The sequence below is a fragment of the Trichechus manatus genome, unplaced genomic scaffold (assembly GCF_000243295.1).
Source record: "Trichechus manatus latirostris isolate Lorelei unplaced genomic scaffold, TriManLat1.0 scaffold00041, whole genome shotgun sequence".
Classification (NCBI taxonomy): Eukaryota; Metazoa; Chordata; class Mammalia; order Sirenia; family Trichechidae; genus Trichechus; species Trichechus manatus.
Window position 1 is genome coordinate 752,377 of NW_004443977.1, and position 16,669 is coordinate 769,045.

The 16,669-nt window shown below is 37.4% G+C and overlaps 1 protein-coding gene across 1 annotated transcript in view; it reads left to right on the top strand.

The window, feature by feature from the left end:
* The window catches only part of UNC80 (unc-80 homolog, NALCN channel complex subunit), a 212,710-nt gene that overhangs the window by 99,159 nt on the left and 96,882 nt on the right, over nucleotides 1-16,669 (top strand). The window contains exons 22-24 of the mRNA XM_004376376.3: nucleotides 412-624; nucleotides 7,972-8,107; nucleotides 10,944-11,077. Of these exons, the coding sequence (XP_004376433.1) occupies nucleotides 412-624; nucleotides 7,972-8,107; nucleotides 10,944-11,077 (483 nt within the window). The remainder of the gene's footprint in view (nucleotides 1-411; nucleotides 625-7,971; nucleotides 8,108-10,943; nucleotides 11,078-16,669) is intronic.

Here is a 16,669-nt window from a genome sequence, read left to right on the forward strand (position 1 = left end):
GTTTGCTTCATTAAAATTTTCTGTTTTAAAAAAAGCTCCATATTTTTTTTAAAAAACCTTAATATAAAAAGCTATCTTACCCTCATACTCAAAACCCAATTGCTCCTTAAATATACAAAGATGGGGATATGGAATTCTTTGTTATTGCAGAGAAGAAGGAGAAGACTAAGCACAGAAAGGTGCTTAAAATGTCTAACTCTTCAATATCCAAATTTGCCTTGGTGAGTTCATGCTGCCAGATTTTCTACTACTGTGTTAGCCATGCTGCCAACATCTTGGGAAATATGGCCAAATTAAATCAGAACATGGGGACTAAAATAAACTAAAAGTAGATAGGAATTCCCTTTAAGGCCAATTTAAAGTTACTGTTCATTAATCCCACATTATTCTTTCCTCAATAATCCTACTCAGGAAGCCCCCGTGGTGGCTAGAGCAGCCCTTTTCCTGGAATGTGCTCGTTTTGTTCACCGCTGCAACCGTGGTAACTGGCCAGAGTGGATGAAAGGGCATCACGTAAACATCACCAAGAAAGGCCTTTCCCGGGGACGGTCTCCCATCGTGGGCAACAAGCGGAACCAGAAGCTGCAGTGGAATGCGGCCAAGCTCTTCTACCAGTGGGGAGACGTGAGCTTTCGATTTTCTTTAAAAATTGAGGCACTTGCATGAATTGAAGAAGTTACTTATTTGTTTGTTTGTGGGATCATTTACTGAGTGTCTGTTATGTACCAGGCATTGAACTAAACATTTTAGGGAGGGGAAAAAACTTAATTCATTTAATACTCCCAATATATCTAGGTGGTTAGACATTATTTTCTCTACGGTTAAGAAAACTGAAGTTTATACAGGTTAAGCAACTTGTCAAAGCTTACAGAAATAGTAAGTAGAGAAACCAAGATTCTATCTTCCAGGCTGGAGTCCAAATTCATGTTTTGAATTCCTGTATTGATCAAGAATCATCATTATGAAAATCATCGTTATAGTTGTTAAATATTTATATCCTTATTTTGGCTTTCTGTTCTAATTTATATTTTCCAGGACCTAATTTTTTTTCTAATTTCTTAATCAAATCTGCCTCTTTCATTGACGCACCTGAAAGTCCTTGGAAATGACATGATATATAGATATATGGTATTAAATTATTTGCTACTGTGTGACTTTGTGCACACTGCATAAATTCTTCATGTCTCCATTTACTTAGTTGTAGAATATCCAGGTAAACAGGGAGGCTATTCATAAAAGGATAAGTTTTTGTTTTGCTATAAACAGATCAAAATTGGCATGGCATATGATATGAATGTCTGACAAGTTAAAATATTATATAAATGAATGAAAGTTATTAAACCCAGTCCTAAGGCCCTTGATAATGCATGAACACCAGGACATCAGATCTTCATGGTAATTGTTTGATTGCACCTTATTAGATGAGTTTGCACCCACTGGTTAGATTTTGCCACCAATACTTAAGAGAAGGCAAGATATACTCATGATCCACCGAAGACTACGTTTCCTACAAAAGAAAATTCTAATTAAACCTTTATCATTTTCTTTCTTAGAGCAAAGGTGGAAAAAAGTATACATCTTTAAGTAAACATTATGACTTTGCCACAGTGCTCTGCTTATCTGGAGACTTTTATTCTCCCTACTGAAATCATCTTATAACCCTTCTTGGCTTTTATCACCAGTGTTCCAGCCAGTCCCCAGATGTTGTTCAAAATACTGGTGTTAATTACTGCTCTAATTCCTTACTGTTACTTTATGAGGATGAGTTATTTTCTTTCTACCAAGCTTGTCCTTGGCCCACTTACAGAGCTCCAATAATTTTTCTACTGTGTGATAATGAAATAAACCCATTGCCGTTGAGTTGATTCTGACCTCATATGCTTCACAGAAGAACTGAGCTCCACAGGATTCTCAATGGCTGCAATCTTGCAGAAGTATATCACCAGGCCTTTCTTCCACGATGCCTCTAGGTGGACTCGAACTGCCAACTTCTCAGTTAATAGTGAAGCACAAACTGTTTGCATCACCCAGAGATCTTATACATTTCTCAAACTGGCAGTATTTGATATTCCTCCCTCTGTAGTATATGCCTAATTTAAAACAAGGAGAACATTCCTTCATATTGCAACCTTTCATCTTTCAAAAGAGTTGGAGGCCTGACTTTGAAATGATTAGAAACCAATATAAAAAATGGAGATAACATAATAAAATAAGATCATATATGTAAAAGTACTTATAATCTCTTCTCACATTTTTAAAAAGTTAAGAAGGCTACCCACACTTTTGTACACTTATGCCTGTGAATGTGTATCATGCCTCCTCCTCCTCCAAAGGAATATCAGGGGCCTGGATAATTTCTTGTGCGTGACATGTTTTATAATTGAGTCACAACTGAGTGTTAAGTCAGAGGTGGATGCAGATAAGCAGAACTAGATTAGATTTGTATCCTTTATATATTTTTGGTGATTATAATCATTCTGTAGCTGTACCTGCCTCTGCAATTGTAGAAAAGATCATGTTGAAAACCAATGCAGTCTTTCTCAACAATATTGCTCAAACATTTGCAACTTTCAAACACAAGAGAGTAAGGCTCAGAAAATTGACAAGAAGGTGTAGCCTGCCAAGCATACTCCCCAAGGACAGATGGGCAGGTTTTTAACTCAGTGTTGTCCTAGACTGGATTTGGAGTGTGGAGTAAAAATGCCTACACCAGGAAGAGGACTACGAATGCCAGGGGAGATAACTGTGCCTTTTAGTTCTAAAGGGGCCAGGACTACCTCCAACACAGCCTGGAGCACTGCATGGCGCTGCTTCAGAAGTTCCCATCCTCTTTACAGAGGACCTCCAGTGTTCTTCTTCTCCAATGGCTTCCTGCATAATGAAAGGTTTTGATTGCTAAAAAATTTTATGCATGACATGAAATATTGCTGTGAAGTTTCCCATTAATATTGCCCCAAAACGAAACCACACACACACACACACACACACACACACACACACACAAGAGCCTTTAAGCAGTTTGAGCCAAATACAGGTATTAAATGGGGTTGCTATAACTCTAAGAAAAGAACCCTGGGGGGTGTGTGTGTGTGTGTGTGTGTGTGTGTGTGTTAGTTTGAGAGGCAAACAATTGGTTTCTGTTGAGCTGTTGAAGGACTATTGCAAATAATTCACAGAGCCCTATCTCCATCCTGGAGGAAACTGAGGGGCCCAGGCCTGCAGATTGGGAGCCACTGTGACAGTAAATAGGTGATGAAAACATTTTCCCTGGCTTTACTCAGCAGGCCAGATTTTTTATGAGGTGGGGAGGGGAAGAATTGGCCTCTTTTCTTTTATCAATAACTGACCATATTTCGATTTCAGTGATACTTCTTGGAGTAACAAGTTTTAAGAAAATTACTTGAGATTTGAGATTGTTCTGTGTTCTATATGATGTACCATGAACTGTTCTTAGGCTTTTTTTTAAGTGTAGAAATATTTATTTTAATGGCAATGATTCAATCAATGTGATAGACAGTGGCTGAAAATTTTTCCCAAGCTAAAACCAAAAGTGCCTGTAGCTGCTACCTGATTGGGGTGGCAGAGAGTAGAGAGCTGCCCTCCTAGACTAGAGAGGGCTCCATATTTTATATTCTTATAATAGCCAGCTTGGAAATGAACCCCATGTGGAAATTACTTGTTTAAGGTATATTTTCCCAGTAGACTGTAAATTTTATGAAAGAAGGTACTGTGTCTATATTTTTTATCATATCCTTGCACCAATCATAGAACCATTAATATTGCTCCAAACCAAAACCCAAACCCATTGCTGTTGAGTTGATTCTGACTCACAGTGACCCTATAGGACAGAATAGAACTGCCCCCATAGGGTCTCCAAGGCTGTAATCTTTAAGGAAGCAGACTACTGCCTCGTCTTTCTCCCGTGGAGCAGCTGGTAGGTTTGAACAGCCTACCTTTTGATTAACAGCTGAGCACTTTAATCACTGTGCGACCAGGGCTCCTTAATATTTCCCCAAAACGTATAAAACCACACCAAAAAAAGCCTCTAAGCAGCTTGAGCTGAAAAAGAAAAAAAAGTCACAGTTGCTAATCTCATTGGTTTCCTACAATAAAGGAAAAACTCTAACTACCTGTTGAGTTTAGAGGATTTCAGTTTTACAGAGACTTTGACCAAGAGATTTCCCAAACAGATGCTTTCAGGACAAATGTCCTCTGACTTTCTTGCAGTATCGGACACTGTTGACTGCCCTCACCTTCCTCTTCCTTCTTGTCTTCCGTGGCCCGTATGTTCCAGAGTCTCTTCACGTCTCTGTGCCCAGTCCTCTCTCCTCCCTTGGCCTTCTGCTTCCTTCCTCCCCATAAATGTGACCATTCCCCCGGATCTCTTGAAATTTCTTCTCGTACAGTTTCTCCCAGGGTTATGTGTATTTCTGTGCTTGCACCTGTTACCTGTATTCCAATGACACGCACTTCTCCATCCGGAGCACTTTTTATATTCCCATGAGTGCATAGCCAGCTGTACCTTGAAGGTATTCACTTACTATCCTGAAACTCAGCCTGATCAAAATAATAGTCTTCTCCTTATATAAACACACTTCTATCTGCAACTCCTCTTAACCTTTCTGTCCTTTTTAATGGCACCACCATCATCTCAGATGACAGCCTCTGAGCATATTCCAAGCCTCCTCTTCGTACTGATTCCACCTCTTGCACGTCACTGATGCCCCTTTAGGTCACGTGTTTATTACTTCTCATCTAAATGATTCAATTGAAGTATTTTCTTATTGATTTCCTCCCCCACAGTCTCCCTTCATCTAATCCATCCTATGCACTGCCAATAAAATGATCTTCCTATGGCACAGCTCGTCTAAAGGCAGAGCACTCATACTGATCTCCTAGCCTCCAGACTTGCCCCCTGAAATTCATCCTGCAAACTGCTGTCAGAGTGATTAGGCTAAGATGCAAATTGGATGTGTTTCTTAATAACGCTATATGCTTCAGTGGCCCTCCATTGCCCTCTGGGGGGCAAAATGATTCCATTGCCTAGTATTACCCCCTCTCCACAAGCTTTGCTCAAACTATACTAAGATTATGGATGATGAACAACAAATGAGCTAATATACCTAAAGAGCATTTATCTCCATCCTTTGCACCTGGAAGTGTTTGATAATAATAGGTTATTGCGTTACATTAATTTGTGAAAGCAGAGTACAGGGGTTCTCAGTGCATTCCCTGGCAGCTGGCTCACTGCTCCTTGAACAAATGATCAGGTTTCTCCCCAACTCAAAAACCACCTTTCATCCTTCTTCAGAATGCAAAATACAGTTCAATCTCAAGCACTTTAGGATCTAGTCCGAACCTACCTTTCCAGCCTCCCTGTCCATTATTCCCTTTCACAAAAATTTGCTTCAACCAAATAGCTTATTTATCAGTCTCTGAATATACTGGTGTACTTTGCTGAACATGAATCTTTTGGGACCTTCCGTCCTGAATATCCACCCTTTCCGTTCTCCTTCAGCTTAAAGTCCACCAGTTCCTCAAAGTCTACAGCAATGAGACTTTCCATGATTCTCCGAACTGAATTTAAGGTGTGAACTCATAAAGTGCTTTCAGTCTCTTTTGCCGCTTAATGTATTTTATTGATATGTTATTACCTCCCCAATAGACTGTAAGCTTGTTGAGGGAAAGAGCACAAGACTCAGAGTCAGACCTCCTGTGTTTGAGTACTAGTTCACAGCTTACTGTCACAGTTCACACTTCAGAGTGACACTGAGCAAGTCTTTTAATCTTCGTGTTCCCCAAACAGTGACGCTCTTGAGTGTGGGTTCAGGGCCCCCTATAATCAGCTAGGGTACTCTAAACAAAGATACATATAAATTGGTACAAAGGGAAATAAAATTACTAGTGTACTACAGCAACTTAGTCCACTTTGTGTTTCATTTAATACCTAACAAATTATCTCAATAAATATTTGATGAATGAAGAGAGAAATAAACTTAGCCCTAGGGCATTTTTCTGACCTTGGAAGGGACATGTTGTTGTTGTTGGTTGCCATTGCCTCTTCCAACTCATGGTGACCCCATGTGTGCAGAGTACAACTGCTCCATAGGATTTTCAAGGCTGTGACCTTTCAGGAGTAGATCATAAGGCCTGTCTTCTGAGGTGTCTCTGGGTGGGTTCCAACTGCCAACCTTTCAGCTACTAGTCGAGCGCTTAACCGTTTGCCCACCTAGGCAACCTTTAGAAGAGACATTAGAGCTCTAAATTATTATATTCTAATATATTATCCTAGAAAAGTTCATTTTGTTAGTGACCCTTTAAGCTTCATGAACTGTGGATTTAATTTAAATCGTTAAGTTACCACATCCTAGAGGGATAAATGTAGATTTTTTTTCTTTTGAGTCCACTATTTAGTTTTCTGACTCTACACTCCAGATTTATAATTTCAGATCTCCTTCTTTAGGAAGACTCTCCAAAGTAGTAGCAACAGGACAAGGTTTTTTTATTGTGGTAGTGGTGGTGATCTTTGTTTTTGTTATGTTTTGTTTGTTTAAACTTCTCAGGTTAGCAACTAAAATTTTAGAAATCTGCTAAATCTTTTGAGGAGCCCTGGTGACATAGTGGTTAAGTGCTCTGCTGCCAACCAAAAGGTCAGTGGTTCAAACCCACTCCAGGGGAGAAAGATGTGGCAGTCTGCTTCTGTAAAGATTTACAACCTTGGAAATCCTATAGACAGTTCTACTCTGTTCTAAGGGGTCACTATGAGTTGGAATCGACTTGACGGCCATGGGTTTGGTTTGGTTCTATCTTCTTACACTGATTTGTCATTGATGTGTGGTGATCTTTTTCCCTTTGTTTTTAGCTGCTCACTTAATTCCAGAGTTTAAGGAGATCTCTTTGTTTCCAGATATCTAAGACATTCACACAACTTGTGTTTTTGGTTATCTTTGTATGTTGCTTTCCAGTAGTGAGTCTAATTTCTTATTTAATTAGAATTTAATAACTTTTTAAAAATATTTGAAAAGGATGACACAGGAAGAAAGGAAAGAAAATTAGCTATAATTGTGCTCTTCTAAAACAAAACAAAACAACGAATGCACAGGGTAACCAAACTGTCAGGGTCAGTGTTCATTTTAGCCTTCTCCTGACCTGTCTTCCTAAGCCTGTGTCCTTCCATTGTTGCATAAAGAATGTAGTGTATAGAGTTAGAACATAATAGAAATTAGATAGAGTTAGTATTTGGGTCTGTTCTTGCAGAAAATTCCTTTTGGTAACTCAGAAGATGGTGCATGATGAATCAGAAAAACGGAGAACAAGAGTCTTGGCTCAACGAAAACCTTGTAAAAGCCAATATTGTCCATGTTCTTGGTTATTAGAGGTCATGTTTCTAATATTATTGTTGGGTATACTACCAAAGGAAAAAATAGTATTTTTTTTTTACTAATTTATAGAGTATCAAGGAGGGAGGGGGAACAAAGTCTATAAAAAAGCCAGTAAGTGCAAACATAATGGAAATAAAAGTTCAGTATCAGATTCTTGCCAACCTCCAAACTCATTAACACGATAGTGACATTCTCATAAAACAGCATAATCAGAAGAACTCTGAGAACTGTGCCTTCTTATTTTTTACTAAAACAAAATCTTCCATTAGAAACAACTGTATACTTTCTTACATCAGACCTATAAAATAGATAACGTGAGTAAATGGAAACATTTTCAGAAAAATTTTGTGTAAGTTTACAAAAGTATCATTCCAGTTTGTGCAAGTCTTTAGACTCCATGATCTTGGAGATAGCACCTTCCATCTCTGGGTTTCCATAGCGGGAAATGTTGTGGGAACAATACTGTGGCATACAGCTTGTGCTGGAAATAAATCCCATTATTTAGTTGGTTATATTCTCTGTCATGTGAAAGCGTATTTCAGAGCCTGATATACCTGTGCTGTTTCACTCCTTTTCTCCCCCACGGCAGGCAATTGGCATTCGATTGAATGAGCTGTGCCATGGGGAAAGTGAGAGCCCAGCCAACCTGCTGGGTCTCATCTATGATGAGGAGACCAAGAGGAGACTGAGAAAGGAGGATGAGGAGGAAGACTTTTTAGATGACAGTAAGGAGACTCCCTTTACTACAAGAACCCCTGCTTGTAAGAACCTCTGCTTTAGGAGCACTTAATATTTCTCTTTCCTCTTTCATATTCTTACCACCTTCCCATGTCTCCCCACTGCACCTTTTCCCCTTTTCCCTGTGCATGGATGTAAAGCATATGCATAAAGCCACAAAAAGAGGGCAAGAACCAAAAAGAGGAGAAGATAGGTAGGGGCAAAGAGCTGTAGGCAATGTGGAAAATCCATTTCGTTTTAGTCTCTGACTCTTGCTATTGTACGTAGATTATTATTAGGCCTCACTGAGAGTACCTCTATCTGAGAGACTGTAGCTGGGAAAAATTACTGTTCCAGAAGGAGCTGAATTAATTTTGTGTTTAGTTATTGCTCTTGAAAATAAAAAATCAGACCAAATAGAATTGGACATCAAATGCTTTCCAAATCACTAAAATGTTGAACTATTTAATTAGAGGATATTACTGTATTTAACATGAAATTGAGATATTATAAAATTCAGAGGTATTAGAACTATGAATGTCTGCTATATTGTATTTATTTATTAAAATTAGAATTGAACCCCATCATAGACGAGTAGAGACAAAGAGGTTCCTGTTACATCCCTTTCCAACACCATTTTGTGCATACATGTGTTCTGTACCATACAAGCTTGTGTGTATGTGTACCACTGCCTTTTAGAGAATATAAAATTTTAGTTATGAGTATGTAAATAGTATCTTCACATGATGAAGATAGGTGAGTTCCCTTCCTCTTTACCTGCCTGGTGATTTGAAACTCAAGTTCCCTGATAATTTTTAGGATTGTCTTTAGTTATGTGAGGCCCAGCCTAATGTGTCCTTGTAGTCAAGAAATGTAAAAGGAAGGCTGTTGTGTAACATTGGACAGAACTAAATAATCAAAGAAAACATACTGCTTTTTTTTCCACTTTCACACAAAGGTTTTGTTTTTGCCGCTTCTCTTCATCATTGTGTCCCTTCTAATCCCTTATCAAATCAAAACAAATCTGCTTGACTTAGCCGTTGATAAAATACAAAATTCTCACATCAGTCCTTCAGCCTATTGGTGTCAAGTTGTCCCAGAAGATTTCCTCAAGTTCACAGTAGCCTAGACCATCCTAGAATGGCTCAGGAAATTAAGTCTAACCCTTAGGGGGACTTGCAGCAATCACAGCACTTAGTGAGCACTAGCCATAAGACCATTCATGTAGAACATGTTCCCAAACTGTCCAGCCCTACAGGATCTAAGTGGTCCCTTAGAACAAAGAGGAGCTAATGCAACATTATTAAATGGATGTATCATAGGCCAAAAGGAACTCAAATCTCCATGAGACCACATAAATATCATTTACCAATGCGTTATGCTTGGTATGTTAACTTTTTGGTGGGACCAGGTAGAATTCCTGTTCATTGTGATGAGATATTCCAAATGATAGTCATGAGAACCTAGACTAAAACCAGCTCGTAGTCTGTAGGACCGATGGGAAGAATCTAGATGATAGCCTTGGAGGTAAAATGACGGGATCCAGAAGTTTCACTGAATGTCTAGTGTTCAATTATTTTTTAAAAAGTTTTGCACATCCAGGCAATTTCTAGAATCATGTAACCTCCACTGAATATAGTTTTGATATAACTCTGATTTAGTTCTACTTTCAATCAGTACACAGCTCATCTTGCATTTAAAAGCTAATTATGGTGCAAACAATTATTGATCTAGAAATTCTACGGGAGCTTTTCTCTTTCACCTTAATGAGAGGCAACATCTGCCTCCAAGTATCACCTCTGGAGAGAATAAATAGTTTGCATGAGGAAGTGATAGCCCAGATATCTCCAGAAACTCCATAATTTCCACCTACTCTTGATACACATTATGAAGTCTATATTCTATTTCATTAAGAAAGCTTAATACCCAGAAAGCATTTTTGAGATATTTTTAGAAATGTTTATACGTAATGATACTGTGATTGCTGAATGACTTGAATCATGCAAAGTAGATAACATTTTCTTCCTTTTGTGAGAGGCAGAACACTACATGGCTTTGGTCTTCTTTTCTGAGCACTGATGTGTAATCAGTACATTTCTGCATGATTTGTGATGATATATATCTGAAAACTAATCCTGAATTTTAAAAGTCACTGTGGTGTCAGTTTGGCCATTATCTGCCTTTACAGCAAAACTTATTACTTGGTCTATGGTGGGTGAAATATTTTACTCATTCAAAGACCAGTATTCTTTAGAGCAAAGGAGAACATTTGCATACTTCTCGTGTATCTCTGCCTTAATATGACAGACTGAAACGCTACCGTGTAGGTGATTAGGTAAGAAACACATTTGGACTAAAGCTGAAGCAATTCTATTGATCTCAGAACATCAAGACAACTATCTCTCATAAAATAAGCTGATAGAATTTTTATAGTTCCAAATATAGTTCACTGCCATATACATGGTCTAAATGTGATTTGAACAGCAATGTGAAAATCTTCTTGCAAGACTGCTTCTCATTTCTATTTTCTTTAAAAGCCTTTCTGGTGTAGTGGAGCTGTATTTTGTTACTCTATGATGCTTTAAGAAGAATAATTTAGTTCTGTTTGACCGATAATTTAATACTGAGGTGCTGGTTATAGAATTGCAAATTTAAGGAAGAGAGGGTTGTATGATAATGCATAGATTATGCTAAAGACAGCAGTGGCATCTTGAATTGGGCATGTACAGGTAATGTTCTCACATGCAATTTGATTTTACACATGTGTAGCTATGTCCATCAAACTGTGCCGTTCTATGTTTTTATTGGTCTGTCTTCTTATGAAAGAACTCTTTCGTTCCATAGGTACCGTGAACCCCTCTAAATGCGGCTGCCCCTTTGCCTTGAAGATGGCGGCGTGCCAGCTTCTCCTAGAGATTACCACCTTCCTGCGAGAGACCTTTTCTTGCCTGCCCAGACCACGCACTGAGCCTCTGGTGGTAAGTCAAGCACACAAGTTAAGAATCAAGTCACTTAGACAGGCCAGACGTATGGCTGTATTTTAGTATTTAGAATCTCCTCAAATGCCCAATTGCTAAATGTATCGTAAAATTCTTAAATAAATAAAATTCTTAAAAACTCAACAAGAGAATTTCATATATAAAAAGAAATTCTCTGTATTAAAAAAAAAAAATCACTCCAAAGTTGACATAGAAATCACTGAAGATAGCACTACTGGGTAGCATAATTGATTGATCACTGTCAAAGTTGTACTAGGTATAATAACTAAGAACATGTCAGTTTCTTTACTCTGCAAACTATGAACTGTTTTATGGCCAAAGTTTTTCTAAAATTGCTGATGGATTTGTGTGTGTATGTGTGTGCTAAATACTCATAAACCCATATGAAAATGTATCTTCCAACGAGTTTTCTCGTTTAAGGTGAAAATACTTGCTTGAACCTCAAACATGTATTTTTATTTCCAGAGCCTTTTTTGAGGACTATGGATATGCAGAAAAAGACCACACACACATACACATAAACTCATGTACCATCAGGGCCTGATTTGTTTAACCAAGGATACAAATACTGTGCAAGAGCCAGGTGTCTACACAGAGCATATGGTACAGGGAGTACTTTGGAGCCAATTTTCTTTGGCCCTCAGTTACCTAACAGGGCACCAAGTTTTCAGGGAGTCTTTCATCACAGATAGTGTTCAGTCAGAGTTGGGGAACCAGATAAATTCTGTTTTTTATTTTTGTTTTTATTGTTTTTTTTAAAAAAAAAATACAAGGCTTATACCACTGTCCTAGAAGAACTTAAGCTAACAAGCTATGTGCTTCTATTTAAGCAAATTTTACAGGCCTCCAGCTCTCCTGAGTTTTTAACCAAACTCAAAACAGGCAGGATCATAGCCTCAACTTGAGGGGGGCAAAAGAATCAGTGCCCTGGTATCTCTAAGCAGCAGCTCTGTCTTTCATTTTCCTAAGTTCAAGGAAGCTCATTTCCTTACACCTTAAAACATAAAATGTATATTTTCAAATTTTAAATATTTATGGACAAAATGTATGTTTTCAAGAGAAACATATCTTCATTTGGACTGTAAAACTACACCATTTGAGTATTGAAAGGGTTATTCCATCTACTGCCATTACTTAATTATATATTAACCTGGGCCTTTAATTTCCTGAATTGTCACCTTCGCTTGTATATTAAGCCAACCCTATAAAACTCAAACTAAGGTCGCTACTTCAATCCATGTTTGAAGGTTAAAGTCAAGAATGACAAAATATCTGTAGTTGTCTGTCATTGCTATCTCTATCAACATTCTATTTATACTCGAATCTTCAAAAAGCGCAGAAATACATCTATTTTTAAGTTTTCATATTTTTACTGGTCACCATTTTGATCCATTGTGATTAAAAAAATAAAGAAAAATCTTAAAGTTTCACTCAGTTATTTTTGTTCTCACTTTCAACTCTATAAAGCCATAGTTTAATGTCTATTATTGTAATTAATTTCACTTTAAAAAAAATAAATCAACTCTTTTAAAAATTACTGTATAGCCAATTAGCAGACTAATAGGAAATGCCAAGATATCAAAGCTTGTTGACAGTCATTCTGTCCACAAGAGGAAAGCTTTCACTTCTGCATCTCTTGTAACTAGGTCTCAGAAATCTTTATTCATTACACTAGGGTTTTCATTGCTCAGTGTAGGGATTCGACCTTTATAAAATAAGGGGGAAACCAGGTTTTCTTCATGTTTAAGCTATGTTACTATGCGAAAAACATAACCAAACCCATTGCCACCAAGTCAATTCCGACTCATAGCAACTCTATAGGACAGAGTAGAACTGCCCCATAGAGTTTCCAAGGAGCACCTGGTGGATTCGAACTGTGAACCTCCTTGTTAACAGCCGAGCTCTTAACCACTGTTGATAGTAAAGAAAACTAACGCCACACTCTATACTGTAAAAAAAAAAAAAAAAAAAAAAAAAGATTATCATAAAACTGTTTTACCAACGCAGAAGTTATAAATGCCTAAAATTGTTTTTAAAGAAATTGTGCTAAACAGTAAATCTATAGGCTAGTCATAAATATTGCCAAAATGAAATAGTCTCAAGTTTTAACAGAACATTTGCTGCAAGGATATTTATAGACCTTTGGTATATTTTATTAGTTCAATAACATTTTTTAAGTTAGTCTCCCATACAAAAATTTATATATACATTGTTATCAATAACATTTTTAATAGCAGTAAAAATATATTGCTACCTTAATGTATGGAGCCATGGTGGCAAAGTGGTTAAGAGCTCGGCTGCTAACCAAAAAGTCAGCAGTTTGAATTCACCAGCTGCTCCTTGGAGACCCTACAAGGCAGTTCTACTCTAAGATTGTTATAAGTTAGAATCAACTCGGTCGCTATGGGTTTGGATTTTGGATTTTGGTTTTTAATGTACAGAATAATATAGGTATAAGATAGTAAAATAATCATATTAGAGGCTATAAATATTCTGGGATCTGGGACCTGGGGATGAGGGTGGATCAGTAATGCAAACTTTCTACCAATAAAAGAGCCTTTCAGATACTAATACCTTAAGGTAATTTTCAAAATGAAAGAGATTTCCACATGAAATATTTGTTTAAAAAAATCCTAGTCCCATCCAAAATGTGGAAAAGAAAACAAAAGAAACTTACTATGAATAGCATTAATTAAAATAAGAGTTAATTTGTATTAACCACAGTTATTTCTTAGGTGGGGTCAGGAAGTCACAGGAGGCCACTGGTTGGTGGGAAATGAAGATAAAAGAAAAGGAAAAATTATATCAAACGTTATTAAAAATTATTTAATGTATATTTTTGCCAACTTAACAGTTTTTCCCAGATACATCCCTAGATATAACTTCGTGTGTTTTCTTTTCAAAGAAACAATCTGTTAGCATTTTTATTTGCTCTTTTTGTAAACAATACAGATAAATTATGTCTAAAAAAGAAAAAACTTCATTTTTACAAAATTTATCATCTAAAATAGCATGCTAATCAAATTTTCTCCAAAGATTAACTTCCAAACTTGGGAACAATAAGAAATATTTTTAAAAAGAGAATTTTGTTTGTTGAAGAATTTCTATTAAAATACTTCCCAATTTATTTAGTGAAACCAATAGCCAAATGACCAAACAACATGGAATTAAAACAAATCGTGCCCATCCAGTGCATAGATTAGTTCACAATAATAAAAGAAAAAGGTCAAAAGAAAGTCCCTACATGTCTACATTCATTCATTAGGGAAAACAGCTTATTGGATGCTTTTGTGCAAGATTGTTCTAGAGGCTGTACCAACTGTGCCAGTGGGATTTAACAAATCAGTTTATAAAAAAATAAACTACAGAAATACAAATGTTCCTGAAGTTAAAAAAAAAACAGAAGCAAAAGACAATCCACATGTACCAAGACCGACCTGATAAATACCTGTTGGAGCAGACTACGTACAAGGGGGTGTAATGGTCGCAGGGGCCAAGGGGGTGATAAAGAGATGACTATATTGTAACAGAAGAACCAACACATAGAAAACCACTTCCTGAAGCAAAATGTAAGTGTGGCCCTGAGAAAGGAGCATAGGGCCATGGCTATGCAAAGAACGAGCTTGAAAAAGCCAAGGAACCATCCTGGGAGAGTTTACTTTTAAATGTAGCTTTGAAAGATAGGTGAGATTTTGACAAGCTGATAAAAGAAGAAACTGGGAGGAATAACTACTTTTGAGAATCAGAATTGTTATATTATTACTACTTTTTTGTCCCAACTAAGAAATTTCTCTAATTAAATTTGGCTACCAAAATGGAAAAGACATTAGGTTACTTTTTTCCTAAAAGGTATTAATTTCAGGGAAGCAGTTATGCTCCTAGAATAGTTTTGACAATGTTAAAAGAAATTTTATATAGTTCATTTATTTTTCTAGATATGAAAAAGTTTTCTGAGTACCAAAGTGTAATCCCTGTTCTTAATCCAAAGAGAAAAGAAGAATCAACATGAAGAGTCAATAATTAGCGTCTACTTTCATTATACTGATAACAATTAAAAGCGTAAGATTTTAATCTTGGTACAACTTTTAGAAGTTTGTTTATTTGGTTTCCAGATGTACTTGATTCTGAGGACTTATTATGTCATAATTAGAAAGATTATTGTATTAGAATAAAGTTAGTATTTTATATATTTTTAGGTTCTCCAAAAGTGCTTCGTAGATTAATAATTAATACATATGATTTTCAGTATGAGCAAGTCTCTATTACAACAGAGCTCAAATCTTCTATTTGGGGCCTCACAGGCCAAACTCCTACTAAATAATTACACTCTCCAAGCCTTACTTCAGCATATAGGATAATTCTGCTCATCAGAAGATAGTGATGCAACCCCTTGGGTTCACAAGCTTGAGCTGCCTTTCTCCACTGTTTGCTGAGCCAACTTTACTTTATCCTCAAGACTTCACTCATACATCCCCTCAGTATTCATTTTCTATTTCTGCTGTACAGCTTACCACAAATTAAGTGGCTTAAAACAGTACAAATTTATTATCTCACAGTTTTTGAGGTCAAAAGTCCAACATGAGTCTCACTGGGCCAAAATCAAGGTGTTGACAAGGCTGTGTTCCTTTCTGGGGGCTTTAGGAAAGAATTCGTTTCCTTGCCCTTTTCCATCTTCTGGAGGCCACCCACATTCCTTGGCTCCTGGCACTTTCCTCCACCTTCAAAGCCAGTAATGTAGGATGTCTCTTATTATTCTTCCATAGTCATATTTCCCTCTGACCACAGTCTGGAAAATGTCTCCACTTTTAAGGATTTGTGTGATTAGATTGGGTCCACCTGGATAGTTTCATATAATTTCCCCATTTCAAGATCTTTTACCTTAATCACATCCATAAAGTCCCTTTTGTCACTTAAGATAACACAGTCACAGGTGCCAGGAATTGGAGCACGGGTATCTTTGGGGGCCATTATTCTGCCAACCACATCCTCCAATCTGATTTCTAAGCCCCTACTCTGTCTCTTGGAGTCCCTGCGTGGTGCAAACAGTTATTGCACTTGGCTGCTAACCAAAAGTTTGGAGGTTCAAATCCACCCAGAAACCACAGAAGAAAGGCCTGGTGATCTACTTCCAAAAAGTCAGCCATTGACAAGGTCATGGAAGCTCCATAGAAACATCCAAACTCCCTGAGGGACCAAATTACTGGGCTGAGGGCTTTGGGGATCATGGTCTTGGGGAACATCTAGCTCAATTGGCATAACATAGCTTATACAGAAAATGTTCTACATTCTACTTTGGTGAGTAGCATCTGGGGTCTTAAAAGCTTGTGAGCAGCCATCTAAGATACTCCACTGGTCTAACCCATCTGGAGCAAGGGAGAATGAAGAAAACCAAAGACACAAGGGAAAGATTAGTCCAAATAACTAATGAACCACAAGTACCACAGCCTCTGCCAGAGTGAGTCCAGTACAACTAGATGGTACCCAGCTACCACCACCAACTGCTCTGACAGGGATCACAATAGAAGGTCCCAGACAGAGCTGGAGAAAAATGTAGAACAAAATTCTAACTCA